The sequence below is a fragment of the Agelaius tricolor genome, unplaced genomic scaffold (genome assembly GCF_023055355.1).
Source record: "Agelaius tricolor isolate 1412-34295 unplaced genomic scaffold, bAgeTri1.0.p SCAF_8, whole genome shotgun sequence".
Classification (NCBI taxonomy): domain Eukaryota; kingdom Metazoa; phylum Chordata; class Aves; order Passeriformes; family Icteridae; genus Agelaius; species Agelaius tricolor.
The window spans coordinates 1,906,874-1,934,499 of NW_027269268.1; the positions used below are offsets into that span (position 1 = coordinate 1,906,874).

General features: G+C 50.8%; 1 protein-coding gene across 1 annotated transcript in view; it reads right to left on the bottom strand.

Annotated features, from left to right (window-relative positions):
• Nucleotides 1-27,626, bottom strand: part of FRAS1 (Fraser extracellular matrix complex subunit 1) — a 105,432-nt gene that overhangs the window by 4,062 nt on the left and 73,744 nt on the right. Inside the window, exons 29-65 of the mRNA XM_071431222.1 lie at nucleotides 26,200-26,353; nucleotides 24,338-24,516; nucleotides 23,346-23,462; nucleotides 21,435-21,549; nucleotides 20,840-20,977; nucleotides 20,620-20,652; nucleotides 19,871-20,002; nucleotides 19,479-19,604; nucleotides 18,875-19,122; nucleotides 17,573-17,721; nucleotides 17,212-17,365; nucleotides 15,971-16,106; nucleotides 15,494-15,690; nucleotides 15,007-15,160; nucleotides 14,430-14,699; nucleotides 14,135-14,323; nucleotides 13,592-13,711; nucleotides 12,992-13,171; nucleotides 11,173-11,297; nucleotides 10,587-10,727; nucleotides 9,844-10,077; nucleotides 9,446-9,559; nucleotides 8,295-8,445; nucleotides 7,661-7,820; nucleotides 7,271-7,433; nucleotides 6,797-7,043; nucleotides 5,948-6,292; nucleotides 5,546-5,706; nucleotides 5,020-5,167; nucleotides 4,718-4,923; nucleotides 4,098-4,254; nucleotides 3,382-3,582; nucleotides 2,619-2,806; nucleotides 2,196-2,471; nucleotides 1,840-2,072; nucleotides 1,396-1,556; nucleotides 504-718 (exon numbers count right to left, since the gene is read on the bottom strand). Of these exons, the coding sequence (XP_071287323.1) occupies nucleotides 504-718; nucleotides 1,396-1,556; nucleotides 1,840-2,072; nucleotides 2,196-2,471; nucleotides 2,619-2,806; nucleotides 3,382-3,582; nucleotides 4,098-4,254; nucleotides 4,718-4,923; nucleotides 5,020-5,167; nucleotides 5,546-5,706; nucleotides 5,948-6,292; nucleotides 6,797-7,043; nucleotides 7,271-7,433; nucleotides 7,661-7,820; nucleotides 8,295-8,445; nucleotides 9,446-9,559; nucleotides 9,844-10,077; nucleotides 10,587-10,727; nucleotides 11,173-11,297; nucleotides 12,992-13,171; nucleotides 13,592-13,711; nucleotides 14,135-14,323; nucleotides 14,430-14,699; nucleotides 15,007-15,160; nucleotides 15,494-15,690; nucleotides 15,971-16,106; nucleotides 17,212-17,365; nucleotides 17,573-17,721; nucleotides 18,875-19,122; nucleotides 19,479-19,604; nucleotides 19,871-20,002; nucleotides 20,620-20,652; nucleotides 20,840-20,977; nucleotides 21,435-21,549; nucleotides 23,346-23,462; nucleotides 24,338-24,516; nucleotides 26,200-26,353 (6,417 nt within the window). The remainder of the gene's footprint in view (nucleotides 1-503; nucleotides 719-1,395; nucleotides 1,557-1,839; nucleotides 2,073-2,195; nucleotides 2,472-2,618; nucleotides 2,807-3,381; nucleotides 3,583-4,097; nucleotides 4,255-4,717; nucleotides 4,924-5,019; nucleotides 5,168-5,545; nucleotides 5,707-5,947; nucleotides 6,293-6,796; nucleotides 7,044-7,270; nucleotides 7,434-7,660; nucleotides 7,821-8,294; nucleotides 8,446-9,445; nucleotides 9,560-9,843; nucleotides 10,078-10,586; nucleotides 10,728-11,172; nucleotides 11,298-12,991; nucleotides 13,172-13,591; nucleotides 13,712-14,134; nucleotides 14,324-14,429; nucleotides 14,700-15,006; nucleotides 15,161-15,493; nucleotides 15,691-15,970; nucleotides 16,107-17,211; nucleotides 17,366-17,572; nucleotides 17,722-18,874; nucleotides 19,123-19,478; nucleotides 19,605-19,870; nucleotides 20,003-20,619; nucleotides 20,653-20,839; nucleotides 20,978-21,434; nucleotides 21,550-23,345; nucleotides 23,463-24,337; nucleotides 24,517-26,199; nucleotides 26,354-27,626) is intronic.

The window sequence follows — 27,626 nt, forward strand, 5'->3', positions numbered from 1 at the left end:
ACATGGATAAGGTAGCCACGAGAGGGCGTTGAGACACCTCACATAGTGGAAGCCACTCATTTATGGAGGAACGTTCCTGGGTTTTGGTCTGCCAGCCTGTTAATTAGAAAATGAGTAAAATATCCCATGGCCTCGCTCTGTTGTGGAGCATGGACTGAGCTGCCTCTGCTCTGTTCTTGGTTCATTTCTATTGGCTGAGAAAACAGCCAAAATTATAAAAGAGAGCCTAGCTGAGAATGTTTTATATTTCCAGTATGGCTATACATTAAAAAAACAAATATTTTCCTGGTGCTCTGAATATTAAAAGAATAAAACCTGTGATACTCCTAGGAAAATAAATGAAATAAATGCACACAGCCACTGTTCTCTTCCAGGTGATGGGGGGGGAAAGCCAGACTCCACCTGTACAGAGCAGAGCAGCAGCTACACTCAAGTGCAAGGCAGAGCTGTGCCTGAGAACTGAGATCTGGGATAGGTGGGAGAGCTGGGGATGGACCTCTCACCTGGAAGTCAGCAGTGACAGAGCCTCCACAGACATCGATTAACTCGGTCATGTCGTAATAGGCGTCGAAGGTCCAGATGCAGCTCTTGAGGTTGAGGTGCTGGTACAGCTGGATGCTCCGGGGCTCCCTCACTGCAGGGTCCAGCTGGTAGGGCCGGTCATAGCCCGGGCCCAGCACCGAGCTCTCCGGGGCCACCTCGGCCAGGAACCCTGCCTCTGAAGGACACAAACCAGGACAATGCCCCCTCCTGACTTTAAACTGCCCCAGGCCACATGCTTGCTTCACTCTTGAATCACCAGAGCTCCTCTCCCTTCCTTATCCTGGAGGACACACTCAGGTCTTCACAGGGGAAACTGTTACAGGAATGGGGCAAGCATCCTAAAAATCAAACTTAGGGACCGACTGATTCAAGGCTGAAGTTAACCTTTAAGAAAAGAGGAATGGGTTCAGTATGGAATTATCAGAATGAAGTACAAGATCCTGCCTGGATCTAGCATGGACTTCATTCCCTGGAGTGTCAAAGACACAAACTGCCTGTTCTTTTCAGCCCTGACATTTCTTTCAGCAGTGAATAGATTTTGTTGCCTCATGGGAGACCTCAGTGATCCAGACACAGTGATCCAGCCCTGCAGACCCCTCTCTTACTGGGAGGATATCACAAAAACTATTTACAAAGCAGAAAATCACTAGCTCAACATGAACCTACAACCCCAAATGTTCCCATGCCTGGAATCCCATCTCCAATGGGGCACCTCTGGTCACTGCTGTGAGACCAGGAAGATTCATTGCTATTTACATCATGTCAAGAGAGCCAGAGGAAGACAAAGACCCCTTCTCTCATTTCTTTCCAGGCTTCCATCTTCAGGAAGCAAAGGCTGGCTTTGAAGGTTACCTGAGATGCCTCTGAGGTCCCTGGCAGTGACCAGGTTGGAGCAGACGTGCTGGTGCCTGTAGATGGACTCGGAGAGCAGGAAATGAAGGTTGTGCAGCGGCAGCGTGGAGATCAGGGGCAGCATCCCATCCTGGTGGGGGATCTGCACCGAGATGTGGATCCTGGAACAAGCAGCATGTGAGACAGCAGAACAGAGCAGCCTGGCAGGCACAGGATCCCCACAGCAGCCTTAAGCTGTGTCCCCCCAGCTCCCCGCTGCTGAGGGGAAGGGCACCCCCTCAGCTGGGCAGGCTGTGAGCAGAGAGTGGGAGCAGGAACCTGAGCAGCCCATGCTGCCGGAGGGATGTGGTTTTATACACGCACATCGTGCTTGTGAGCCTGCGCACCCCTGTAAGCCCAGGGGGGCTGGGGAAGGGCTGCACTCCCCTTTCTCCAGCCTCATACCTGTTGGGATGCTCCTTGTGCTTCACATCCAGGTACTTGAGTGTGGCAATGAAGGACTGTGCCTGGAACCCTCGGGCTGTCCCTGCCACCACGGGCGTGTGGCAGATGGCACTGTCTGTGCCTATGGTGACCGCGCTGCTCCTCAGGGGGGTCCCCACGTGGCCGGCCCTGTCCACAGCCTTGGCCACGCAGCGCACGTGGAACCGCCGGCTGAAGTAGATGCTGTCCAGCACCTGAGGGAACAAGGAGGGGGAAACCACTGGTGCTTCCAGCAGGCTAAGCGAAAACAGTGTTTAGAAAACCCAAACCTCCAGGCCTCAGATCCAAGGAGACTTTAGTCTGGAATGTCTGTGTACCCTGTGGTTGACGCTGGTGAAGGGGGTGTTGTCTGTGATGGTCTCGAAAGGCGACCGGGCTCCATTGCCGTCCATGGGGGCGGCCACTTCCCAGCTGAACTGGATGGAGGACTGGTTGATGCCAGCCTCAGCACAGCGCTCCCTCATCAGGGCGTACTTGGGGAAGTGAGGGTCACAGGGAGTCACACAGACCAGGGGGTAGCCTGGGGAGGGGGATTTCCTAGCGCCCTCCTTGGTCACTTCTTCCACGCGGTCATAGTCAGCCAGGGTGACAACCTGTGTGGAGGCAAGAGGGGCTGAGGGAGAGGGTGGAAAATGCCATCCTTCCCTCCCATGTTGTCACTGCAGCTCTACATTTTATTTCCAAAATCCCACTGCGGTTTCCAATCTGTACTTGCAGGGCACTAAATCACATCCACTCACCACGGGAGGTGCTGGGAGAATCAGGCTCCCTGCTGCCTCCTGATCCAAAATAGTCACTGTGGCAGTGCTGATGTCTCCCAGGACTGCTTCCACTGGATCATCTGGGCCCAGCACCAGAGAAAAGGACTCGTGCCATTCCCGGTCCTCGTTGGACATGATCTCCACCTTGAACATGATGTGGGCCACACCTGGGGGAGCGAGTGCAAGAGAAACAGAGGGAAGTTGATTCATCACCAGAGACTGCTCTCAAGTTCTCATCTGAGCCCTGCACAGCTGCTCCAGGCTGTGACCACAGAGACATTATGATAAAATGCACATTATAAATTTTATTTCCACTCATTGCTGCTAATAATTTACCCAGAGGAGTCTACTATCAACATAAAACTCCAGCTATGACAACTGATCCAATCGATCCGGTGATAGATTTACTGGCAGATGCCGACTGAGGATTAATAATGACTGTCTTGTATTAGCTGTCTGAAGGAAAAACCTGGGATGCAAAGCACATTCCCATCCCTCCTCTCCCTCAGACTGGTGTGCAGAGCTGTTTAGTGAGGGTCCAGCAACATGGTCTGAGGTGTTCACAGCCCTACATTCCCCGAGGAGGACTTCACTCTGCCAGGTGCCAGTGCTCCTTCCTCTGGTCCCATCACCCTTCGTTTAACACATCACCTAAAATTCCTTCGACGAGTGGCTTTTCCCACATCCCCTGGGCGTTCTGGCCACGCCCCCACCTCTAACCCTCCCCTCGAGGCCCCTTTACCTGGGCTGAACTTGAGCATGCGGCTCTTGGGGTAGTAATCCACGCCGGCCTGCGCCGAGCCGTCACGGGTGCTGCAGCGCACCCGGGAGGTGCGGTTGCGGTCGCCCCTGCGCACCACCGGGATGCTCAGCACTGCCACGCCCTCGGGGCCCGCCGGCTCCCGCACCTGGTACGCCGCCTCCTCGAACTCGATGGTGGGGGCTGCAGGCACAGCAGGGAGGGAAAAGCCCCGGATTTGCACCCCTGGCTCCCTTCAGGCTCATCCACACACCTTCAGGGCAAGGAGCTCCTCAAAGCGGGGGCCAAAAAGGCTTGGGTGTGACTTAGGGTAAAACCTAAGGAGGGTGTTGGGCTACAGAGAATGGCAAATGATTCTCCCATCCTTGCCTCCCACACGTCCCCAAATCCCTGCCACGTGCTGGTGATCCAGCCTGGCATCCCTCTTCTCCCCCACAGATCTCTCCAGGCTGTGCTGCTGTGGAGGGAGAGGAACATCTCCCAAGGGAAGCACAGCAACTCCAGCTGCAGGGGAATGGGAAATAGGAGAGGTGGGGGGTCCAAGCACTCCTGTCCAGCCTCTCCCTTCAGCCCAGCCCAGTGCACAGCAGTGACCTGCACACAGGGCTGTGACCATGGCACCGAAGGCATCCACATTGATGGGGCTGTGCTGACTCCCTGGGACCCCCCAGCCACTCTTGCTGAGCAGCCTCACTCACCATCTTCGTCGTTGGTGACAGTTATGGTTGCCACATCCATCTTCCCAATCCTAGCTCCACTCCAGTGGTTTCCAAGGGGGCTCCCCAGATAGACCTGGAACTGCTCTTCTGGTTCGAAGGCAGAGTCATCACTGATGTGAACACTGCAGTTCTTCACCTAAAGCCATGTAAAGAGGAGAAAGCAGCAAACTCTGGTAAATCTGATAAAGGCACATAAAGGCCAGGCTGTACTTCCCTATCTAGGGCTGCACATTGGAGTGCTGTCCATCCTGGAAGAATCCCTTCCATTTTTAGGGCTGCTCCTTCAGTGTGGACCAACCACACTGTCACATGATGAGACACAGCAGCAAAAGCATCTCCTTCCACAAATCCACAGCTCTCTGTACAACAATCCTGGGTCCTCCTGATGTATCAGATTTGCATTTCACAATTTAACCAGTTCCATCCTGGAACACCCAACCCCTTCAGAGTGGGTCACGTTGCCAGGACAAGAATTTGCATCATCTGAAACCAGCCTGGGCCAGTCTGCCAGCTCCCTCTGGTGAGAGAGGGCCGAGGAGGAGATGTGAACCTCTCCCAGCACTGGTTCTTCACTCCCCCAGGAGGCAGGTGCAGCTCACCTTCTCCCCTTTGAGGAAGGTGATACGAGACTCCTCTGCATCCCTCCTCTCGGTGAAGTCCTCCATGACCTGCGCTGTCAGGCTCCGGGTGTAGCACCTGACAGAGGACTCATAGCTTAGGTCCCCCGCGCGGAAGATGGGGATGTGCAGGGTGCCCTCCTTCTCCCTGGCCGTGTAGGTGTCCTTGGTGAACTGCATGCTGGGCACTGCAGGGGGGCAGAAACAGAGCCAAGCAGTGCTGGGGATGCACAGGGAGCCAAGGGGTCAGGAGGGAGCAGTCACAGCTGCCAGGGATGACTTACCGTCCTGGAAGATGTCATTGATGGCCACGATGGCTTGGAAGGGCTTTGCTAGCTCGGCTCCATGGGGGGAGCTGAGGTAAACAACAAATGTCTCCAGCCCTTCTATCACTGGGTACTGAGCATCATCCAGGATTGTCAGGGGGCAGAACTGGGAGGAAAGTGGAATTCCTGCTGTTAGACGTACAAAGCTTTCATCCTTCCCAGCACTCACATTTGGGAGTCTAGTGTAAAGCCATTATGTCATTATGTTTTCTGAGTCCATTAATCAATGTAAAGAATGTTCTACATAAACTCAGCCTATCATTTCAGAGAACAGGCAGCCATCCTTGCCCTGGAAGAGGTGGCATGACCAAATCTCTCCAGACTGGAGTGCTGAGGGCATGGAGAATCTGTGCCTAGCAGAATCATTAACAGTTCTCAAGTGGCCCTGAGACGATTTTCAAAACAAATGGCAGATATACACAGAAACACAAGACAGGTGTCGCCAGGCAAAGCAGACTCAGCAGGAGTCCAAGTGGCTCCTCACCTCTTCTGTCTTGCCTGGCCTGAATTCTATTTTCCTGGAGCTGGGCACATAATCGACTCCTGGGCTGGCCGATGGCGGGTCTGATGTCCGAGTGGCACACCACACCGACGTGGGAGTGGAGAGGTCGGGTCCCTGCCGCAGGACTGGGATCTCAATGTGTCCTGCAGCACCAGATGCACATGAGAGAGAACAAACTGAGAGAGCAGCCACATTCCAAAAGCCCACCCCTTTCCCTTCAGCACTGCTCCTGCCCCCAGCCTCCCCCTTGGCGCAGAGGGAAGCACAGAGCCCCTCTGCAGCACATCTTTGCAGTTCTGCTGTGCCCTGAATTGCTCTTTCTGACACCTCTTCATGGTGAAAGCTTCTACAGGGGGCATCCCAACACAGCCCCCTGCTCCTCACCTGCAGCCTCGCTGACAGTAAAGGTGGCATTCCCCAGGGACACCGTGGAGGCGTCATTGGGACCGGCAATGACCACGTTGGCCGAAGCCCGGCTGCCAAGGCGCGCGTTGTCCGAGGCGTCGGCCAGCACCACCTCAAACTCCTCCTCCTCTTCATACTCGCTGTCATCGATCAGAGTGACATCACAGGTGACCACGGTGACACCCGGCCCCAACACGAGGCGGCTCTCATCTGACAGGCCTCGGGACTTGAAGTCGGAGCCGGATTCCAGCATGTAAAGGCTGCTGCCCCTGGCTGATTTGGGGATGGTGTAGCAGATGGCAGACACAGTGCTGCTGGCATCCCCTATGAAGCAACAGGAAAAATCCATAGTGGAAATACTTTAAATCTACTTGGTGGAGACACCTTTCACTTAAATAATAAAGCAGCATTTGGAAAAGAGGATGAGGAATGAAATGCTGAACTTGGATAGCAGCTGGCTTAGATGTGACTTCCAGGCAAGCTCCTAACCCACACTTAGGAAGCCGAGAGGTGGCACTTGCCTATTAAAGAACACACAGCCCACATAAAGCACTGTCTAGCTCACAGAGAAGCAGCAAACAAATACAAAGGTTTGCTCCTGCTCATGCCGGGAGCTGAAACAAATCCAAACCCAAGAGGCTTTAACAGCAGAGACAGGAAAGGTTAAAAAAATAAACAATGCTGCCCCATGTGTTGCTTGCCATTGCATTGTGCCGCAGAACCTCTTCCAAAACATTGGAGAAGGCCCCAAAACCATAAGCAGGCAAAGCCCAGGGGTTCCCCCTCTGCATGTGTCCCTCCCACAGGGCTCAGCACGGCCCAACCCACCTTTCCTTTGCACAGGAGCTGAGAGGAAGCCGGCGCTCTCGCTGACGTGGAAGGTGCTCCTGTCGAACTGCAGCGTGGGCTCGTCCTCGGGGTCGGCGATGGTGACGGTGGCACGGGTGACGTTGCCCAGCAGGGCGTAGGCTGGCATGCTGAGCTCCACGGAAAAGCTCTCTGTGCCCTCGAACACGTCGTCGTCGTGGATGGCAATGGTGCAGGCCTTGGTGTCCTCCCTCTCTTCAAACTGTACCTACAAGGCAGCAAGATGGCTGCTGTCCTTGGAGTGGCCGCCTGGAGCTCCCCGTCCTTCCTGTCTCACCCTGCCCTGAGTTGTTCCCTCTTCCAACAGCAAACAACCCACCTGACTTTACTAATAGAACACACCCTCCTTGGTGTTTTGGTCACTTCCCACCCATTCTTTGCTCCAGGCTTGGTGGCAGGCATGGTGAGGCCGTCCCTTTGCTGTGTGCCACCCACCTGCCCTGCGTACTCCACGTAGTCCTGCTCTCCAGGCCGTGATCCTGATCCAGCAGCGGCCGTTCCCTGCTCGGTGCGGCACAGGACGATGCTGTACTGGTTGAGGTTCCCCAGCCGCCTCACGGTGATGCTCACAGAGCCAGCACTCTCCCTGACCTTGTAGCTGGAAAGGGATCAAGCACACACGAGGAACAGGCTGGGGAGCAAACCCTGCATGTTTGTGTGACACTGAGGGTGAGGCTCCGTGGAAAATCCGAGGCACAGCAATAACCGGGTAGTTACTCCGTGGTTCAGCCTGGCAGGGCTCTCTCCTCACTGGCAGGATTTCCTTCCCACACTCAGGTAAGAGCCCAGCTGCCAGGCAAGTGCTGTGACCCTCATGGCACTTACCTGGAGTGAGTAAAGCTGAGGAGGGACCACTGGATGTGGAAGACGTTGCCGCTGACCACGTTGGGTTTGCTGTCCTTCACCAGGAACTGGAAGCTGTCAGTGGTCTCCTGAACCTTCTTCTCGTGCATCATGTACCGAATGAGGCCCTGGTTCACATCCTCTGCCAGGAGGGAACAGCCAGTGAGTCAACACAGGAATCCAAAGGCAGCTTTGTGGATGAGCAGTGTGGATCTGCTGGGATTGGGGATCCCAGTGGCACAGGAAGCTGTTACCCCCTCAGCTCCCCGTCCCTCAGCCCTGCAAGAGTGAGCTTCCCCCACAGTGCTGACTCTGCACAGCTAGACCTCTGCCAGACTGTGATGATCAGATGCACTTGCAAGATCTGCAACCCCTCTTTACTGTCCCAAGTCACATCTCCAGCTCTAACAAGCCTGGAGAACCTGGGACAACCTACGGGACACAGGTTGTTGTCTCTAAGAAATTGTAGGATTTCTGCAACTGACAGCAAAGTTCAATGCTTATTTTCAACATGCTGCCCCTTGGCTTTCTCCCCTCACACCTTTTTTTTCCTTATTTTAACAAACTGAATCAACTGATGGAAAAAAAAGCAGCAGGGCACAGCCCAGCTCCATACCCTGTGTAAAGGTGGTCACAGCTGTCCCTGGCTTCAGCTTGTTCTCCACATGACCATTTCTGGGACCAGTTGTTATCTCATAGATCAGCTGTTTGTCATCTGTGTCAGGATCTGTCGTCAGTAATTCCTTCTTAGTGATGAGATTGGTGGCCTGGATTAAAGCCAAATCAAGGGAGTAAAACTGAGGCTCCAGCAGTGCAAGTCTGATTGACTGTTCACACAAAAAGCCCAACCATCCCTCTGTCAAAACAGCTCTCCATGAGGGAAGATCTAGGGATGTGGAAGTACAGAGCAGCCTTGAACAGAGATATCCCACAACATGTTTGACAACACAAGAAGGATTCAAATTTTGTCTCACATCTGTTTACTTGAATTAAAAAGACAAATGTGGGTCAAAGAAAAGCAAATTCCAAAGCAGCTGCCCAGCCTTATTTAGCCAGAGCTAAAAGCTAGGACAAATCTTTGAGTTTCTCTTAGATACCTCTATTCCATGAGCTGTGCTGATGCTCAGGTGAGGCCCTGCTTGGCAAAAAACCCAAATCTGCAAACAGCCTCAGACTGAAGGACTCACTCAAGACTGTTCACACAGCTCTGCTGAGTCTCCATGAGAGCCTCTTTCAAATGCCCTCACAGGGATCTGATTCAGTTCTACCACATTTTGCTTCCTCTTCAAAAACAAAATGTTTTAACAGCAGGAGAAAGAGAGAAAATTGAGCTGCTTGAGGCTGCAGGAGTGCTTTTCCTGAAGTGAGGAGTTTGAGCTGAGATAGCCATTTCATAATACAATTTTTTACTACAGCATCTTCCACTCATTTTTTTTCTGGGAGGAAACAAAGTGTTTCTTTACAGTTAATGCTGGCTCCTCAAAAACAAGCCAAGAGTTTCCTGGGGTTCTGTTTGGACTTCAGCACAACAAAGGCATGTTACAACAAGAAATTCCTGCACCATATCCTTGGAAAGCCACATATCTCTGCCATGGCTGCTACAGCACATCATCAAGCCATCTCCACCATCAGCAAAGCTAAAAATGTACCCTGGACATTCTCCCTCACAAAAACAGAAGTGCTGAAGGATGAGGATGTTTTCCTGAGAAGCCCCTTCTCCTGGAGCAGCCTGAGAAGCAGCCCAGGCCGAGGCCAGGCACGTGTTACCTTGCCATCCATGTACTCCAGCCACTGCAGGCCCAGGTTGGTGACAACCCTGGGTGTCCCATCATCCACAGGGAGGATGTCCACCTGGAAGCGCTGCGGTGCTGTGGTCACCACCTGACAACAATTCAAGATAAAAGGGGGTGACTCTGGGAGGCAGAGCCTCACGCAACACGTTATAAGCTCGGCTCCCTTCAGCTCTGCTGCCATCGAGGTCCTGGGGCGAGTTTGCACACCCAGAGGGCAGGGAGGGGAAGGAACAAAGGGAAGGAGCAAAGGGATCACATAAAGGAGAGCACTCAGCCCTTGCGTGCAGCCACAGCAGCTCAGCCCCCTGACCCGAGAAGAGGCAGCACCCTATGGGCTCTCAAGGCCCCTTCCCATCCCCTGTGCCCCCTGACCTTCCTTTGGCCCTCCTGCACCACGAAGAGGGCGTTGGTGCCGTCAGACACGGTGAAGGTGAAGCGGTCCCTGAGCGCGCTGCCGCCACTGCCATGGTGGCTGTAGCTGATGAGGTTCTGGTAGATGTCAGCCATGGTGAAGGTGCTGGCCTGGAGGGGACGCTGCCCGCGGCCGCCACGCTCCAGCAGCCCGTGCCGGGGCGGCTGTACCACCCGGAATGTGATGGACTCCACCTGTGCCCGGACAGGGAGGGGCAAAGCTGGCACACCACCTCAGGGCCAGCACATTCCTGCTTTCCCCTGAGCCCCACCCTGGCCTTATCCCTCTCCCAAGGTGTCTCCCTACAAAGCAAGGCACGTCCCACCCAACTCCTGGTTCAGCTGGTCGGAGACAGCTCCCACCCTGTGACAGCTCCAGGAACACAAGAGCAGCCCCCAGCCCTGCAGCCATGCTGGGCAATGTGTCCCTTGCCACTCTGCCAGGGCAGAAGCAGCAAAAACCTTTGGGGGAAGATTTTGGCTCAGGCAGCCAGATCTCTTGCTGCAGGGGAAGCAGTGGTGAGGTAGAGCCAGGGTCAGACAGCTCAGCCTCTGGCCAGACCCAGCAAGAAGGGAAAGTGCCATTCTCATCCATGCTAAGCATAAACTCAGTGTTTATGAGTCCTAAAACACAAGCCCATTTTCCAACAGCCCAGATGTGCAGCAGAAGAGGGGAGGGAGGAGGCTGGGGGGTCCTGCCTTACCTCTGTGTCAGCATCTGTTGCTTTGAGCTCAAACTCAGTGATGGTTTTTCTCACCCCTTCCTGAACCGTCATCCCAAAGATTTGCACCACGGGTAAGGAGTCATCCACAGGGTTTATGGTGATGTCAAAGGTCTGGCTCACCTGGGACAGGAGGAAAAACCTCTCTTGATGAACTCAGCCTTCCAAGAGTGCGACTTCATGGCAAGAGCACAGCAATCTTCAGGTTGGGTCACTTCATTTCAGCCTTGTCTGGTGAGTAAATCTGAGCTGCTAAGCCCAGATCACATGAACATGACCTTCTTTATCCCTCCCCACTAATTAATTCTCCCTCTTTCTGTGATATTTATGGGCATGCACTCTCCCTCCCTCTCTCAGTCTGTGTTGCCCCTCTCCCTCTATGTGCAGCTCTTTCAGAAAGCAGCAAAGAGGCATTTCTCCAGGGTCTGACTGTCGTCAGGTGGCTCCCTGTTCCCTGCACAGGGCTTGCTCCCTGCCCTGAGGATGTGGGGAATCTCACAGCAGGAGGAGGAGGAACAGCCAGCTCTGCCCAGGCTCCTTCTCAGGCAGAGGTCAGGCTGGGACTGACCTCGTTTGTCCCATCAGACACAGAGAAGGTGAAGGTGTCCCTGTGCTTTTCCGTGTCACTGGTGTGGATGTACCGGATGCTGCCAGAGGCCAAGTCTGTCTGGCTGAAGGAACTAATTCTTGTCCCTGGGAAATGAACAACGGGGGGAAATGTGCAACAGAAAGAGCAAGGCAAGGAAAAACTACAGGAAGCAGGACATATTTAGCCATAAGGACTCAGTTTTGGCTGGTTCTGATCCAAGTCAGGCTGCCCCATGAATCTCAGTGGAGCCAGGGATTTAAGCTGGCACAGAGCCTCCTAAAATCTTCTTCTCCAAAAGAAGTCCAGGCTTCTTTTGACCTCATTCTGTTGGGAGTGGGCCTCCTGGGGCAGAGGGGGAGAGAAGCTGGGAGAAAAATGGCCCATGTAACACTTGGATTGTCACTGCTGGGCAGGACTAACCCAACCAAGGCATCACTGAGGATGAGCTAAAGGCCTCCTGGCCTCACAGCAGTTTTCCAAAATGCCTTCCAAGTGTCTCTTCTCTCTACCCCTCCTTGTACCCCTGCATTTCATACCAAGTCCCTTTTTCAGCACTGATTTATGGTGACATCTTTACAGGCCATTAGGTGTGACACAGCCACAGAAAGGTACCTGACAAGCATTTCAAAAAGCACTTGAGCTTTTTAAATCTTGCTGCTGTGTTCAACAGTTTTACTGCTGTTGTCAACAAACACCCCGACAAGAAGTTTGCTACCAATATATCACACTAAATGGCTGCTGGCAGATGCTGGCCACACTACAAAAGACACCAGGATCTGATTTAAATAAATGAGCCAAAATGGAATGTTCAGCTAATATTTCTTCAGAGCTCATCAGCTGTAAAGGTTTGGGTTCTCTTTTGAACACTTCAGTATTCTCTTCTTAGGTTTAGGTCGTTTAAAACATGATTACAACTACTTCTCAGTCTGTGATTCTGTATCCTTATTAGTCCCTCACAGACATGAAAAAGCACAGAAGTCAGAATCATCATCAGATTTTAAATAACAGGAGGAATAAAGTCCTTAATTGAAGTCTCCAAAGTACAAGATTCACTGGTTAGTTTGCAATTTAGGCAAAAACAGTGCATGTTTTTAATTTACTCTCAGCAGTGAGTTATTATAACTCATTCATTATTCCTGCCCTTTCAACATGTTTTTGGTGAGAAGATGAGGCAAACCCCACACTCAAACTGAGCTGTACAGGGACTGTCTGCATCTTGAAAACACACAGCAGATATTTCCACTTTAATCTCATGTTAATGAGAAATCTAAAGCTAAGAAGAAATATAATCTTGGATGAGTATAATAAAATCAGAAGAGCATATAATGTGACACCACAGATTTAGATTATTTCATCAGAGAGGGACAGCACACTCACACTGTCAGCAGGCATGAAAGGCAGCTCTGAAATTCAGATCACATGTGCAGGACAAGTCATCTGTTTACCAAGATGGGCTGTTTCCAAGGACATTAAGGGATGGATTCTTTGGGGCGCTGTTCACAGCAAAGTCCAAAGGTTTTTCTGTCATGCAGAAGCAGCAGTAGGGCCATAAACTCACATAAATCCTCAACTGGGATTATTGGGCTGCTCTGCCTCCACTCACCTTATTCCCCAACCCTCTGGGCTAATGGCCCTTTGGTTCCTAATAATTCTGTGAATTGTTCTGTGAATTGATTTCTAACAATTTCTGAGAATTCCATGCTGCTGCCTCTGGGCACGTTTTTCCTGCAGTGAATGTTTAGGGCTCAAGACGCTCCAGTGTTTTGATGCTCCAAGGACCCAACACCTCCCTGCTCACCTGGGGAGGCCACGTGCTCCAGGTGGCCCAGCTGTGGCTGCCGGGTCACCTTGTACTGCAGCTGGGAGGCCTCGCTGTCCTGGTCAGTGGCCGAGAGCTGGAGGGTTGTGATGGCCTTGGCTGAGTTCTCATCCAACACCAGCCCCTTGTTGGTGATGATGGAGGGGGGAAATCTGTCATCTGGAAGGGTTAAACACAAAGCTGAGTTAGGAGACAGTCACACTGCATCCCTCAGGTACTTGTGCTCAAGCAAAAGACAGCGCACGCACAAACATTTTGATAATTCCAAAACAGGAACTTGGGGCCATCCCATTTATCAGGGATGGTAACATTATAATGTCCTAAAGACTATCTAAACAGCATGAAGGCATTAAGGGGAATTTTTCTACCTTTTCAGTGAGTTTGTCAGAAGCCAAAGAATGAACCCTTGCATCTGCAAAATCTCCCCATGCCCCTCACTTCAAAGGCCTTTGAATTGACAGCTCATCAAAACCACAGTTCAAAAATTCCATTTTGACTTGCAGTACATGTGGGATGGGAATCTCTGGGCAGACTCAAGCTCTGCAGCAAAGAAAACACAACTTCAGCACTACTTTTTACCTATTACATGGATGTGAAAAACCTGGTCCATCAGCTTGTTGCCATCTGCATCCATCACATCAAAGGTGAAGGGGAAGTTCCCACCGGGATCCCCTTTGCCATGGCTGTACACCACGTGCCCTGGGGAGAAGGAAAGCAGAAAAGAGATGCTTTAGTACAGGCTGCAGCTTTTATTCCTTACTTTGGAAGCAGGCTGGCACCATCAGCTGAGGCACCTGGGGCTTGACAGGGCTCCTGGATTTGGGTTTCAAATTTTTTTTTTCTCTTTATTCTCTTTCTTCTGCTGCGAGAGACTTTTTAACATATATTTAATGATACATGGTTCTGCTCTAACTTAACAACCTGAGCTTACTTCTTTCCCTCTCCCTTCCCTACTTCAGCTCATCACTCCCCTCTCATAAAGATGACAGAGTAATGGAATATCTCAAACTGGAAGGGACCCATAAAGGTCATCAGGTCCAACTCCCTGCTCCTCACAGGACTACCTTAAACCAGCCTTGGTTTATATACTTGCTGTGACTACCTAAAATCAAGCACTCTCACCTTTGTTTATATCAGCCTGTGTGAAACTTCTGAGGGGTCCTTTGGCAGAGATCTGGACTGGGCTATCAGCTGTGGTCAGCTGCAGCTGGCCCCTGCTGGGGTCCCTCCTCAGGACAAATCTGATGGCCGTGTCCCCTGAATGTCCAGCTGCTGCTTTCAGGTGCTGAGCTGTGAGCTGAGCTGCAGAGCCTGCACCAGAGAGAGCAAAACCCACAATCAGCTTCAGTCAGCCTCAGGCAGCCTGGCCAAGCGACAGCAGCACCCAGCAATGCCACTCTCACGCCTGTCCCCATACCAGCTGGCAGCTGCAGGTCCCTGCTGACAGCCACCGTGGGTGGCAGCTTCCTGGGCAGCTCCATGGAGAACTCCAGCCTCCCTGCCTGCGTGTGGAGCCCGTCGGTGAGGGAGAAGCCAAAGCTGTCGGTGTCGGTGTGTGCGGCGGCCCCACTCCGGGTGTAAACGATCAGCTGCTCCAGGACATCCTGGTAGGTGAAGGAGGAGCCCCGGGACAGTGGCCGGCCCTGCTCTGGCGCCTCTGCCGCGCTCTGCCTTTTGCGCAGCTGGCCTGCCAAACCACACAGGGCTCAGCACAGCCAGCTGGGGACAGAGCCTGCCTTCACCTGGCACCCTGCCTGCCCTGGGCACTGCAGGGACAGGCGCCTGCCAGCAGGGAATCCCCAGGGAAACACCTGCACCACCCCTGCTGCTCCCCGGCAAAGAGCAGGGACAGCCCGCCAAGAACAGGGCTGTCCTCAAGCATAGTCCTGGTCGAGATTGTGCTTCTTCCCACATGCCAGGCTTCCCTCTTGCAGCAGGGGCTCTTACAGACAGACAGACTCCCTGTCCCTCAGCCCCAGCCTGTCAGGACGTACCATGCTCAGGGCTTTGGCTGACCATGATGACCAGCTCGCTGCTCTGGGTGTCCAAGTCCTGCAGGCTGAGGGAGGCGTTGGTCACAACCACGGCCAAGCCCTCCTGCACCCGGACAGGCTCCAGCACCATCCTGGGGGGCTCGTCATTCTGCCGCTGCACACAGCCAGAAGAAGGAACATGAGAACAGGGAAAGGCCCACCTGATTGAAACACAAGCTCCCAAATGACAGAACTGGTGCTGGCATCACCAGTCCCTCCAAATCTATCCAGCACCACAGCTGCTTCCAAGACAGAGGAGACACCAGAGCAGTAAGCCCTGGGGAAGAGGCTACAATGCACAACTGTCCCTGAGCATCACAGGTAAATTACGTGCCTGTGCTAGGGGAAGGAATCTCCATTTAATCCCCCTTCCCACATACTAAAAAGGAAGGAGTAAAGCCTTGAAAAGAGTTTGTGTGAAAGGAGAGGGCTCTGGCAGCTGGCGTACCTGGATTGTGATGTTGATGCTCTGCACCTCTGACTGGCTGAAGCCATCACTCACATAGAAGCTGAAAGCATCACTTGTGGGCTCAATGCTCTCATGGACACTCTGGAAGTAGTAAATGTTCTTCTCCAGGACATCATGAAGAGAAAAGGATGCATCTGTGCTCCCCACAGACTCACTCTGCGGGCCAAAGCTCTCTCCTGCAAACCAGAATACCACTGGTGAAAGTGAAAACTCAACAGATAACTCAACAGATAAACAGCACATTGTGAAGGCCGCAGAAGAAGGGATGCTCCTTTCTACAGCTTGGCTTCCCACACCTTGTGGCCTTTGAGGGAGAAAACATCTGCTGTATTAGAGTGGGCCCTGGGGAAGCTGCAGTTTTTGTTGCAGCACAAGCCATCCCCTCCATGGGATATGACAGATGTGATCCTGTTGGGGAGCCCAAAGGAGGGAAGAAGGGAGAACCCAGCAGTTTACCTGTCCTGGTGTTCTTGACACAGCCATACACAGGCAGAGTGACCATGGTGACCCTCAGGTCCTCCTTGGCAGCAGTGTCATAGTCAGCAGTCAAGTGGTGATGAGCCAGCAGTGGGACCCTGCCCCCCTCATCCACCTAGGAAGCAACAGCAGACAACACAAATCCTTACTGAACAAGGCTGCCTCCATGGGAGAGGCTTGCCCAGGTGCTGGAGTGCTGTCCCACTCTCCCCTAGGTCTGTTAATCAGGAATTCAGCAGGGAGGTGAGGTGAGGTGAGATGGGAAGAACAAAGCCCATCTGGCCTCCAAGAGGAGCCTGGACAGGACAGGAAGGGAACTGGCAGTGTCATGGTGACCTCTTGGAAGGCAAGACCTGCAGTTCTTGTTGTGGAGAGCCTTTTGAAGGCAAGGGAGGGGGAATGCACAGCTGGAAAGGAGAGAGATGACTTCCAGAGGCCTTGATAAGGAGTGTGAAATGCTCTGTGTCAGCCCAAAGCACCAGGTGTCTTCAGACTTGAAGAGTCTCTTACACACACACTGGTGAAATTAGGGATGAAATATTGAGTAGGGCTAAATGTGACTTGCTCCACTGATATCAAGAAGACACCCTAGGGACAAGCAGCTCCTGAATGGACAGATGAGGTTTGGGGATGCAGATGGACTGTCAGACTCCTCCAGCCTCCAAGTGCTTTGTTCACCTTTTGGGTGGCACAAGGAACACTATGCTTTATTCAGTCACTTCCCCTCAGTCCAGGAAAACTGTTCAGCTACTCCCACCTGAGCCGTGGCTGCCCCTGTCCCCAGGCACTCAGAGCCATGGCTGTCTGTCCCTGTGCCCAGGCACTCAAAGCCATGGCTGTCCCTGTGCCCAGGAACTCAGAGCCATGTCCCTGTGCCCAGGCACTCAGAGCCATGGCTGCCCCTGTCCCCAGGCACTCAGAGCCACGTCCCTGTCCCCAGGCACTCAGAGCCATGGCTGCCCCTGTCCCCAGGCACTCAGAGCCATGTCTCTGTGCCTAGGCACTCAGAGCCATGGCTGCCCCTGTGCCCAGGCACTCAGAGCCATGTCCCTGTCCCCAGGCACTCAGAGCCATGGCTGCCCCTGTGCCCAGGCACTCAGAGCCATGTCCCTGTCCCCAGGCACTCAGAGCCATGGCTGCCCCTGTGCCCAGGCACACAGAGCCATGGCTGTCCCTGTCCCCAGGCACTCAGAGCCATGTCCCTGTCCCCAGGCACTCACGGTGACATGGTCAGCGAAGGCAATGAGCGCCGGGACGGAGGTGATGGTGACGGTGAACATCTGTCTGTCCAGCCTGTTGTTGTCAGCATCCAGCACTGAGAAGTGAAAGATGTCAGTCACGGGCTGATTGCTGGTCTCAAATGTGGTGGAGTAGCTGTGGGATGAGGACATGAGGAATCAGGAAGCCACACTGACCCCCAGGCACATCTATCCCATCCTCTTGGAAGAGAGGTGGTGTCTCAGTTCCCAACCCTCTGTCACTTTCATTCCCTGAATTCTTTTAAGTAGCCCAGAGATCCCTGGGGGAAAGCTCAGTGAACTTTTAACTGGTATGGCTTGAGGGAGAACAGTATTTTGCTACCTGATCCTCTGGCTGTTGATGTCTTCCATGGTGAAATTGTAAACCTTGGAAAGGTCTTCATTGTGGGAGCCTGACATCCTGAGGAGGGTTCCATAGGCTGGCAGAGATATCAGCTGGATCTTGATCTCTGAGTCAGGAGAGTTGTTGTCCTAAGCATGAAGAAACAAACCAAATGAAAACAAGGCAGAATTAGCCATTGCTGTGTTCCACTAAAAATGGAAGAAAGAATAAGAGTTTTATAGTTTTATACCTGCCTAGTTGGGTCAGACCCACAGATGAATATTAAATGAAACTCTACTGATGAGAGTCAGGAGGGTTGACATTTTCAAAGCATACCACAACATCTATTTTCATTTTCTCTCAGCTCAGCAAGGCTTTCTCTATGTCCTTGTATCACATTAACACAGTCTCCCAGACATAAATGTGATATTTTCATTTCCAAAGTACTTCACAATGAACTAAAATCTGATTTTGTCTCTTTTCAACCACATTAAGTACAACTACACTGTGGTATCACAACTCAGATGTCATTTTTCTTAGAAGAGTTTTGTTAGGTTATTGAAAAATAAGACCCAGAGCAGAAATCAACACATCCTGAGCATATGGGTCAGAAGTGAAATCTTTTCCCTATCTGTGCTCTTATTCAGATTAAACATGAGCATCTCCCTTGTCAGCCTTCCTCCTTAAGAGGAGGACAGGACAGATTCCAGACTTGTATCCAGACTGATCCCTTAAAAAAAAACATTCCCAATCATCTGACAGCCAGCCTCTCTCAGCTCAGGTCTCTCCAGCCTAGCATCTGTAATGTGATCTCTCCTCCCTCAGGAGGATGCTACATCATCTGCAAGGAGTACAGAGCTTTCCTGGGAATGTCACCAGCAGGATAACTCTTGCACAGCCCACAGGTCCTGGGACCAACTCAATCCACCAAGCTCTGCAGCATCCTGGGGTGGTTTACTCCTTCCCCCTTCTGATCTGTCCAGAAAAAGGTGGGTGAGGGAGCTGAAGTTTTCAAGGGATTAACACTTGACAAAACCACGTGCTTTACTAGCAAGTCTGTTAGACAGAAAAATCTGGGATTAACTAGGTTCTCATGTTTAGCATGGCAGTTCACCTCTGGTACAGTCAAATGGGGATAACCTTAAATCCCTGTGGGATGAAAGAGTCTGTTATCCCCTCTTTGGCAGCAGCCAAAACTTGAGCTCTCTAGCCAGAATCCATGTTGACAGCAGGGAGGTGTGTGGGGATAAGGAAAGGGAGCCTGGCAGCATTCCCTGGGCTTAGGAGCAGATGCAAACCCACCGTGTAAGCCAGGTGCTGTCGGGACAGGGTCACAGAGCTTTTGCTGGCCAAGGTGACAGCCAACAGGCAGCCCGGGGCCAGCTGGGGGCCGTGGGTGTCCAGCTGGGACACGTCCACCCTCAGCACCGTGGTGACCGTGGTGACACCATCAGTGACAGAGATTTCCATGCTGTCCTCTGCCGCTGCTGAGCCATCGTGCACGTACTGCAGAGCGTTCCGGGTGACGTCCTCGTAGGTGAAGGTGTCGCCTGCCCAGGGAGGAGACACAGGAGTCAGAAAGACTCTGCTCAGAGCAGGAATCCAACTCAAATGACTTTAATCAAGAACTAAACTGGCATTTCATCCCATCCTGTCAGGGCTGTGGGTTATGAGGACGTTCATTAGGGAGCTGGCAGGGCAGAGGAAAAGCTGTGACCTTCCCAGTGCCAGCAACTCAAGGAGGGTACCAACCCTCCTTTTCTTCCCAGCTGCTTCCTGAGCTCACAGCTAGATAAGGCTTCCCTATGGATGCATCCTGATGTGCCAGGAGCATCTGTCTCCTCCGGCTATAAACCAGCCAGGCTGACCCCTCTCCTGCACTGAGGGAAACTCTTGCTCCACTCACCTGCTCTCATGAGCTCCTGCACATCTGCGGTGTACTTGAGCACGATGCCATGATGGGGAGGTTTCACCAGCTCAAAGAAAAGGCCCTCAGGAGCTGTATCCGTGTCACTTACAGCCAACTGGATCCCTGCGCCAGGGAAAGAGAGCATAGCTGATATTAATGGAGCCAAAAAAAACCCTGTAATTCAGTCAGTACAAGAAAAGTAAATAATTCTGGAGCTCCCCCAGCCTGAGAGCTACAAGTTCCATGGAAATAGTTTGCGCCTTGATGATGCTCAGGCTGTGTCAGGGAATTCTCTCCTAGACTGGCTCTCAAGTGACCCCTGGGCAAATGAAGCTGGGCCTCCTGGCAGAGAACTGAGGCCCAGCCTGTGCCCCATGCACCCAACTCACCGATGGTGGCTCTTCCCCCCTGGCTGACCTCCAGGAAGGGAGCTGCAATCTGGAAGACTGGAGGCTGCTGCTCAGCAGAGAGCAGGTGGATGACAAACACCATCTCCGGGCTCGTGTGCTCCCCACCAGACACTAGGCACAGACAGAAACCATGCCTGAGTGCAGGAATGGGTTTGCAGGGACCCTTCACCTGGGAAATTCACCTGTCTGTGCAAAAATCACCATTCCACATTGCTGACTCATCTCTCACCTTTATCTGTGAGCATACACACACTTCACCCAGGCCAAGAGCATTTCTCTCTGCCCCTAACTCAGAACATGGACTTCTCCTTGCTAATGGAAGCCAGAAAGCACATGGAAACAGAAGGATGTGTTAAACAAGCAAGCAGCTTATCTATGGCAATTTAATTGCAGAAATGTCTCCATGCTGTATTAAAGAAAATGAGAGCATAAAACTCCTTGTTCACACTGGGGGGACAAGAGGGATAAATCAGGCCTTTAGGACTGATTCCAGGCAGCCTGGAATCAGGAAAAAGATGTCTCTAGCAAGGTGCAGCTCAGCTTCTGTAAAGCACTGCTGGGAACCTGACAAATTAATATTCCCCAGGCACATGCATTTCCAGGAATTCCTACTGAGTGCCCACAGGTGTGCCTGCAGCAGAACAAAGGCCAAGGGGCAACAGGCAATGCGAAGGGCAAAAGAAGGATGAAAACTGCTGTGGCCAGGAAAGAAAAAGTGGCTGACATACCTGTGAATCGGAAGCTCACGGACTCTGGGAGACCTGGCGGGACAAACACAAGCACAGAGCGACTGTGGTCAGGACAGGAAAGCACGCCTTGACGTGGACTTGCAGGATTTGGGAGAAATTTGAAGTGCTGATGTTGAACTGGGCAGAGCCTTTCCTCAGCAAGGAGGAGAAGCAGCAGTGCAGCTGGTGTCCCAGCCCTGCAGGAGCACTGGGACCTCACCTGCGAAGGAGAAGGCCGTGATCTCCCGGAGGTGAGGAGCGGCGGTCGGCGGACGATAAGTGATCCTGCCATGGTTGATGTCGGCCTGGCTGAAGTACCTGGCTGGGGACAGAGGCCTGTCCCTGTGCTCCACAATACCTGTGGATGCAGAGACACCAGCATTACCAGGAGGGGTTAATTACTCCATCACTCCATCTGATCCCACAGCTTCCTTTGCTTTTTCCCCTTTGGGTACTTCTTCATACTGCTTCCTGAACAAGTCACACGGATGCAACTGCATGGAGGATGGGCTCTAGGGACAAGAGAAATGAAACAGAGATTCCTCACTGAGGCATTTCTTCACAGAACCTCTCACTCGAGAGGTGGGAAGCAGAAAGCCATGGGACACAACATTCAGTATTATTCAGACAGCAGCAAAAACTGTCTGAACCCTGCAGCACATTCCTAAAGAAGCCAAAGAAGCTGGGTTAAGGAACAAGGTGTTTAAAAGCCAAGGAAAGAGGCCAAATGGATTAACAGGTGCCTCCACAGAGTGATACTCCGAGGGAAGGAGGAGATGTGCTCAGAAAATGTGGCATGCAGCAGGTTCACTTGCCTTGCCCAGGAAGGAGAGGCACAGTCACGTTGTACAGGATTTTCTCACTGGGAACCTCCGGGTCTACAAAGGAGAGGTGATGGGGCTCAATCACTGTCACACGGTCCTCCAGCACCTCAATAAACACATCAGACCATGAGCATCAAGGCCAGAGACCGGGGAAGATTCACCCAAAAATGCATTGAAAGAGAATTTGCTTTGCTCTAGTAAACATAAGACACTCTTGAGTTGTAAAGGCCCAGTTCTGAAACCTGACCCTGACCCCCTGTCCCCTGCAGATGCACAACCTCCACACTCACAGGTGGCCAGGTTTCTCTTTTGGCCTACAGCAATTAAAAAGAGAGAAAGGAAAACCTAGTTTGATCAAGAACCCCCTGGAATGAACAAATAGTTCATTGTCTGTGTAGTTTTCTCATATAGTCTGATGTGGCTGGACTTCATTCTCTTTCAAAAGAAAATGACTGAAAATGACTCAGCGCTTTCAATTGGAATATAGAGGAAGCAAAGCTCTCCCTTTTATTTTAAACCTGACTAAAATTGCTCCGATCCTTCCATAACAAGATTATCACGAACCAAAGACAGGCAGGGCCCTAAAGGAATTACAGTGCTGCTTGAAGAGACTTAAGTGCCCAAAACCAGTTAATTTCCACGTGTTCATGAACCTTAATCCTGCAGAATTAACAAATTAAACTGCTCAGCTGGGTATGAAAAGCATCCAGCTCATTTCATAATCTTGAGCAAAAATAGGGAGAGAACAAGCTAAGTTAAGGATTTGGGCACTTAAATAACCTGCTTTGGAACATGAAAGGTTACCAATATGGGGGAATGAGGTTTACTAGAGTGAAGAAAAACCAATATAGATGTTGTGTCCAGTTTAACAAGAGTCATCAAACTTCCCTGGACCTTTCCCAGCAGTGCAAGTCCAAGTCAAGACTAGAGGGATGGGAGGACTCACAGTATTGTGCTTTCCTCTCAGCTTTAGAAGTCTCATTCTGAAGGAGTCTGAAGATGAATGAACAGAACTCCATCACACTGGGGCAGGGAAGTGGGATTTTCTGACAGAAAGATTTAAGGTTATGTTTCTTCCTCGCTGCCTCCAGGGCCTATTTGTCTCTCCCAAAGGTGGGACTTGCAGGTGGTGAGGTAAAAGGTGTTTTATGGCCCTATTGAATTTTGTGGGGAGTAATTAGCTATAAAACCCAGTGCTGTGTGGCTCTGCCAGACATCTCTCCCATCAATTCTGTCAATAATGACAACAACAAAAAGTCAGGAGCAGGAGGATGAATGGCTCCAAGTAGCAGTCTGACCATGTTTCATTATCACCCAGGAAAGGTTGCCACTATTTCAAACCTTGACAAGGCGTTGTGCCATGGGCTTCCCACTAATCCCTCTACCATTGCTTCCTGTGCCTTTCCTGGCCCCATGCCTGGCATGCAGGCCAGGAAAAGTAGAGGAGACAGCCACAAGTGGTGGGGACACACAGGGAAGGCTTGCACCGCAGCCTGAGAGCCCACAAAACTGACTTGAAACTCTATGATTATCTTTCCAATCAACACAGCTGGGGAAGGAACCAGCTTGGAGAGACAATTCTCATTCAAGTAGTCATTCCCAGAGCAGCAGGTGGGATGAAGTTTACAGTGGAACTACTGGCAAACCCCATTCATTATGGTCTAAGCCACAGTTTTTCTCTCTTGCCATTCCTCCTGGCTTCTCAGGAAAGGGTAAGAATTGCATAAAACATTGATGTTGCTTCTCTTTCCCCCTCTCCTTTCCAGTCTGTACATTCATTACTTTTAATACTGAGTTTTTCAGCTTTTCATGGGTATTATCTGCACCCCCCAGCCCAGTTACTCTTCTAATCTGGTTTTTTCCCCTTCCTACTCCAGCCATATGTGTGGTGCTGTCACTTACAGCCATGTGCAGAGAGGAGCCAAGGGAAAGCTGAGGGGCCTTGGGTGTCTGGGGCAGAACAGCAACGTTGAACACATGGCTTTCCAGGCTGGCTTGTGGACTGGCAGAGCTGGACACCTGGGAAGGAAAGGCCACAGGACAGTGCTGTTCAGGTGTTCACATAAGTGAACATCCTGAAGCCTTAATTTTTAGAAAATGCATAAAAATGTAAGCTCTGATGAAAGGAACAATGTCATTTTAGCCATTTGCTGCACCTGCTCTGTCCTAAAATCAATGAAATGTCCCAAGCCAAAGTTCAATGCCTGGACTTGGACAGGGGTGCCATGGTGTCCTGATGTGACCAGGTATTCCCAGCTCCCCTTCTGAGCTCTCTGTGCAGTCATTGCTACTGCTCTGAGATACTGAACCCAAACACTCCACTCATGCAAAATGCATAGTCTCTAAGAGGAATGCAGCAATTAAGCCAAAGATTAGCTTGTTCAACACTGATGCTCACAAATTCCTCGTTATCACTTATGTTAATTACTTTAGAAATTACCTTAATTGCCTCTGCGGTGCTACAGTAATTGCTCCTGCCTTGTAAACCAGATGTAACAAACACTGCGTGCCAGTGTTCACGTAGGCTTATTGAGGGCAGGCTGTGAAACCCTCCCAGCAAACAGCAAGGGCCTGTCTGAGCAATTTTATGGCTCTTAAACCTCTGGGGAGTGGGGATTTATTTCAGTTTCCCAGCTGCTGGGGAGTATTTTTACCTTTTGGCCTGTTCACAAGACAGAGGACTGGGAAGCCAAAATGAAATTATTAGCTTAGAAACCAAGGGCTGTGTGACTCTGGGGCTCACCAATTTTTAAAAAGTCACTTGGAACGTTTTTCACTTGGTGTCAATATTCTAGGTTTTATGAGAGGGTGCTGTGTCCTGACTCCACAGGACACGAGTGGAGTCACCTCAGAGAGCTGCCATGTGGTATTTCTAGGGAAAGGACAAGGAATACCTGGAACTGGAAGGAGTCACTCTCCACTTCAGCCCCTGAGTGCCTGTACCACACGATGCCATCGCTGATGTCCTGCTGGGTGAAGGAGGTGGTGGGGGAGGCTGCTCTTCCATCGGGTAAGAGCTGCCAGGAGCCCGCCGGGCTGTCCGCCGCCATGGGCACCAGCAGCACCACTTCCCCTGGGAAAGGTAAGCAGGAGCTTGGGAGAACACAGGCAGCAAGCCAAGGAACAGCCAAGGCAAATGCCCACCCACTCAGAGCTTTTTTCCACGCAGTGTCAAGTGACAGAAATGCCAGCAGAGCTGCCAAAAGCCATCAGCAGACATTGAGACATCCCGGTGACATTGGGCAATCTTGTTAATTAATTCCATTAAACGGGTTGATAATTCTGCTGATTGATAATTAATCGCTCTGTTATGTGAATCATCCATCATAAGCTCTCCCATTTCATTTCCCCAAACCACCCTTGAAAAGTTGGAGCAACAAAAAAAAGTAATTCAGCAAGATGCAGTATCACACTTCCATTCCATCATCAAACTCTGGGCTAAAATTCCTTTTTCAGTACCCTAATTACATTCCAGATCTTATGGTTTTGCTCATAGGAGTTCCTCTAAAAACCTAAAAATCAAATTCTATATTTTCTATAGGTATGAATATCTTTCCCATTATTCACAGACTAAGTTAGGCAGATAAGGCCTCCTGGATTCAGGACCAATTTTCCACATTTCTCTCTCTTACTTCTTCCCTCCCTTTCTGCTGCTTCTTCCTGCAGCTACAAACCTGCTTATATTACTGCAATTAATCACAGCAGCAATAATTATGGTGATACAAATACGGGATTATAAATTTTAGTTAGGGTTAGGCAGCAGGAGACAAGCTCCTCAGGGAAAAACTCCTGTTTTCATGTAAATGCTTATTAAAAATTGGAAGACAGACCTTCATCTGCAGAAAGCAAAAGGGGGAATACAAATTAATTACTTCTCTTCTAAACTGCAAAACTCGCATTATCTCTGTTTCCATCAGGTGCTGGCAGCTGATGGAAACCAGCCTGTCCTCCCAGCAAAAGGAAATAAAAAAAACACATGGATGTTGCTAGAGGGATCCTCTAATTTTCCCAGATCGGCAAATTAAATGCAGTATCGTTTCTTAGAAGTGCAAAACATGTTATTTGAAGACATGGATTTTGTGAAGAAAGTAGTGATGCTAAGAAAGAAAGGAGCATTTTTCTTTTCTTTCCATATTTCAATTCCCTCCACATGACATCTCTTTTTCATCCCGTGTTTCTCCATTTATGGCTCAATCACAAATCCCAGAATCTTCCACACCCCCCTTACCCTGTGCCCAGAAGATCCTCCATAAGCATGGGGTTTCTGGTGAAAGTCACTGCTCTGAGAGCTGAGCTCAGAGCCTTTCAGAAGGAATCTGGAGACAAGAATTATCTACAGATCCAAACAACACCAGAAATCCTGTTTCGGTCAGCAATCCCTTCCTCTGGGCCAAATTAAATAAAATGTCACAGAATGTAGGGAATTCTTCAAGGTAAATTTCTGCTCAGCAGTTTCTAGATGCAGATACTGCTCTGTGCTTCTCAAGGCAGGCATTCACCACGGAGGATTATCTTTTGGCACTAACATTCTGCTCTCTCAGGGCTGTAAACACACCAGGATTCCACCACAACTGGAGGAACACAGATGATCAGGAAGGGCAAAAGTGCTTTGTTCCTCTGCACAGCCATTAGGAGTGGAAAAGATGAGGTTAGCACACTCAGCCACCCTACCATCCGAAGGAAATATTCCCCCAAACGTGCATGTAACAGCCTGGAAGGGTGCTGCTGTGGGGCAGCAGGACTGCAGGGGATTTACCATGTCTGGGCTGCTCCTCAGTGATGGTGTAGGTGATGTCAGAGTCCCTGGCACCGGGCAGCTCGGCGTGCAGGATTGTCCTGGAGATCTGCAGCATTCCTCCCTGGGGCACCCACACCAGGGAATTGCTCACCAGCCGGGGACTCCTGGCACCCTGCAGGCAGGGGATAGCAGGGAAAGACTGATTGCAATGTCAGCAATGGCACTTCCAAGGGAAAAGAGAGGATCAAGGAGAGTATTCTGGAATTTCTTAGGCATTCTACCCTGGTTGTCTGCTTGAAGAAATCTTCTGCTGTATCCCTCAGACCCCATTCCCAGCCTGTAGAACTGACCTCATCCTCTAATTCCTAATTTCCTGCTGCTGACCCTAAACTCAAGCCTCCCTCCATAATTTTTTCTTTTACCACCATTCTCATTCTCTCTGAGCATCCACCCAAGTCTTTAGTTACTTTGTGGGTTTCCTCACCTTCAAACTATTCCTGTGGCTTTTAAAATTTTTTTTCCAATATTAATTTAAGCTTCCTGAAATGTGGATGTCAGCACTGGATTGCAATAATAGTTTCACTACAGTTTCCATTTATTTCAGTAACGCTACTCTGGCATTCAAGGATTAGATCAGCCCTTTTTGGCTCTAATTTGCTTTGTTGGACAGGTCACCAAAATCCCTGTGACCTCTTCCATGCCACGGCTCTTTCTTATAAGCCCAGCTGCTGTAAATGTGACTTCTTTTGTGGATTTCTGCACATTCACCTTGAAACTGGCTGTGGCTGCACTTCGCCTTGAACTGTGTGATCAGTCAAAATCCTGACTGCTCCATCTAAGGGATCACCTCCCTCCTCACTTGCTACTCCACATAATCAGCCCCCAAACTGAAAAATGGCTCACTGCTCTGTTCTTCTGGATCTGCCACTAAGACAGGAGAGAGAGCTAAAGGATGATTCCTCACCTCCTTTTTGGCATGTCTGCTGTGCACCCACCTATTTTGTACTGCACTTACACTGTGTGTTTGTTATAAACATGGAAACCTTCAGCTCTTAGGTCACTAAATAACTGAATGTTCCTTCACTGGCCACATCAAACCCACCCAGCACGTTGTGATACCATTCCCACATGGCTTTGATGCTGCTTGTTAATAAGAACAGACTCATGAGGGAGCACTTTTTGCTTCGTAATCTATTTTAAAAATATTTTTTAAATGTAAAAGTGTTTTCATCTACCTGCTCCCAGGGAGGGCAAGGTCAGCTGCCTTGCAAATACCTTGGAAGCTTCCCTTAGCTGGATCTCTAGAGGTCTGGGGTACCCCTAAAATAAACATCTTTTGCCTTTTTTTTTTTTGTGTTCCCCCTGGCCTCTCAGAAAAGAAAGGCTTCCATGTCCCTTGGAACTACAACAGTTCCAGCAAAGGGTCTGGATGGAAAAAGCAGCCA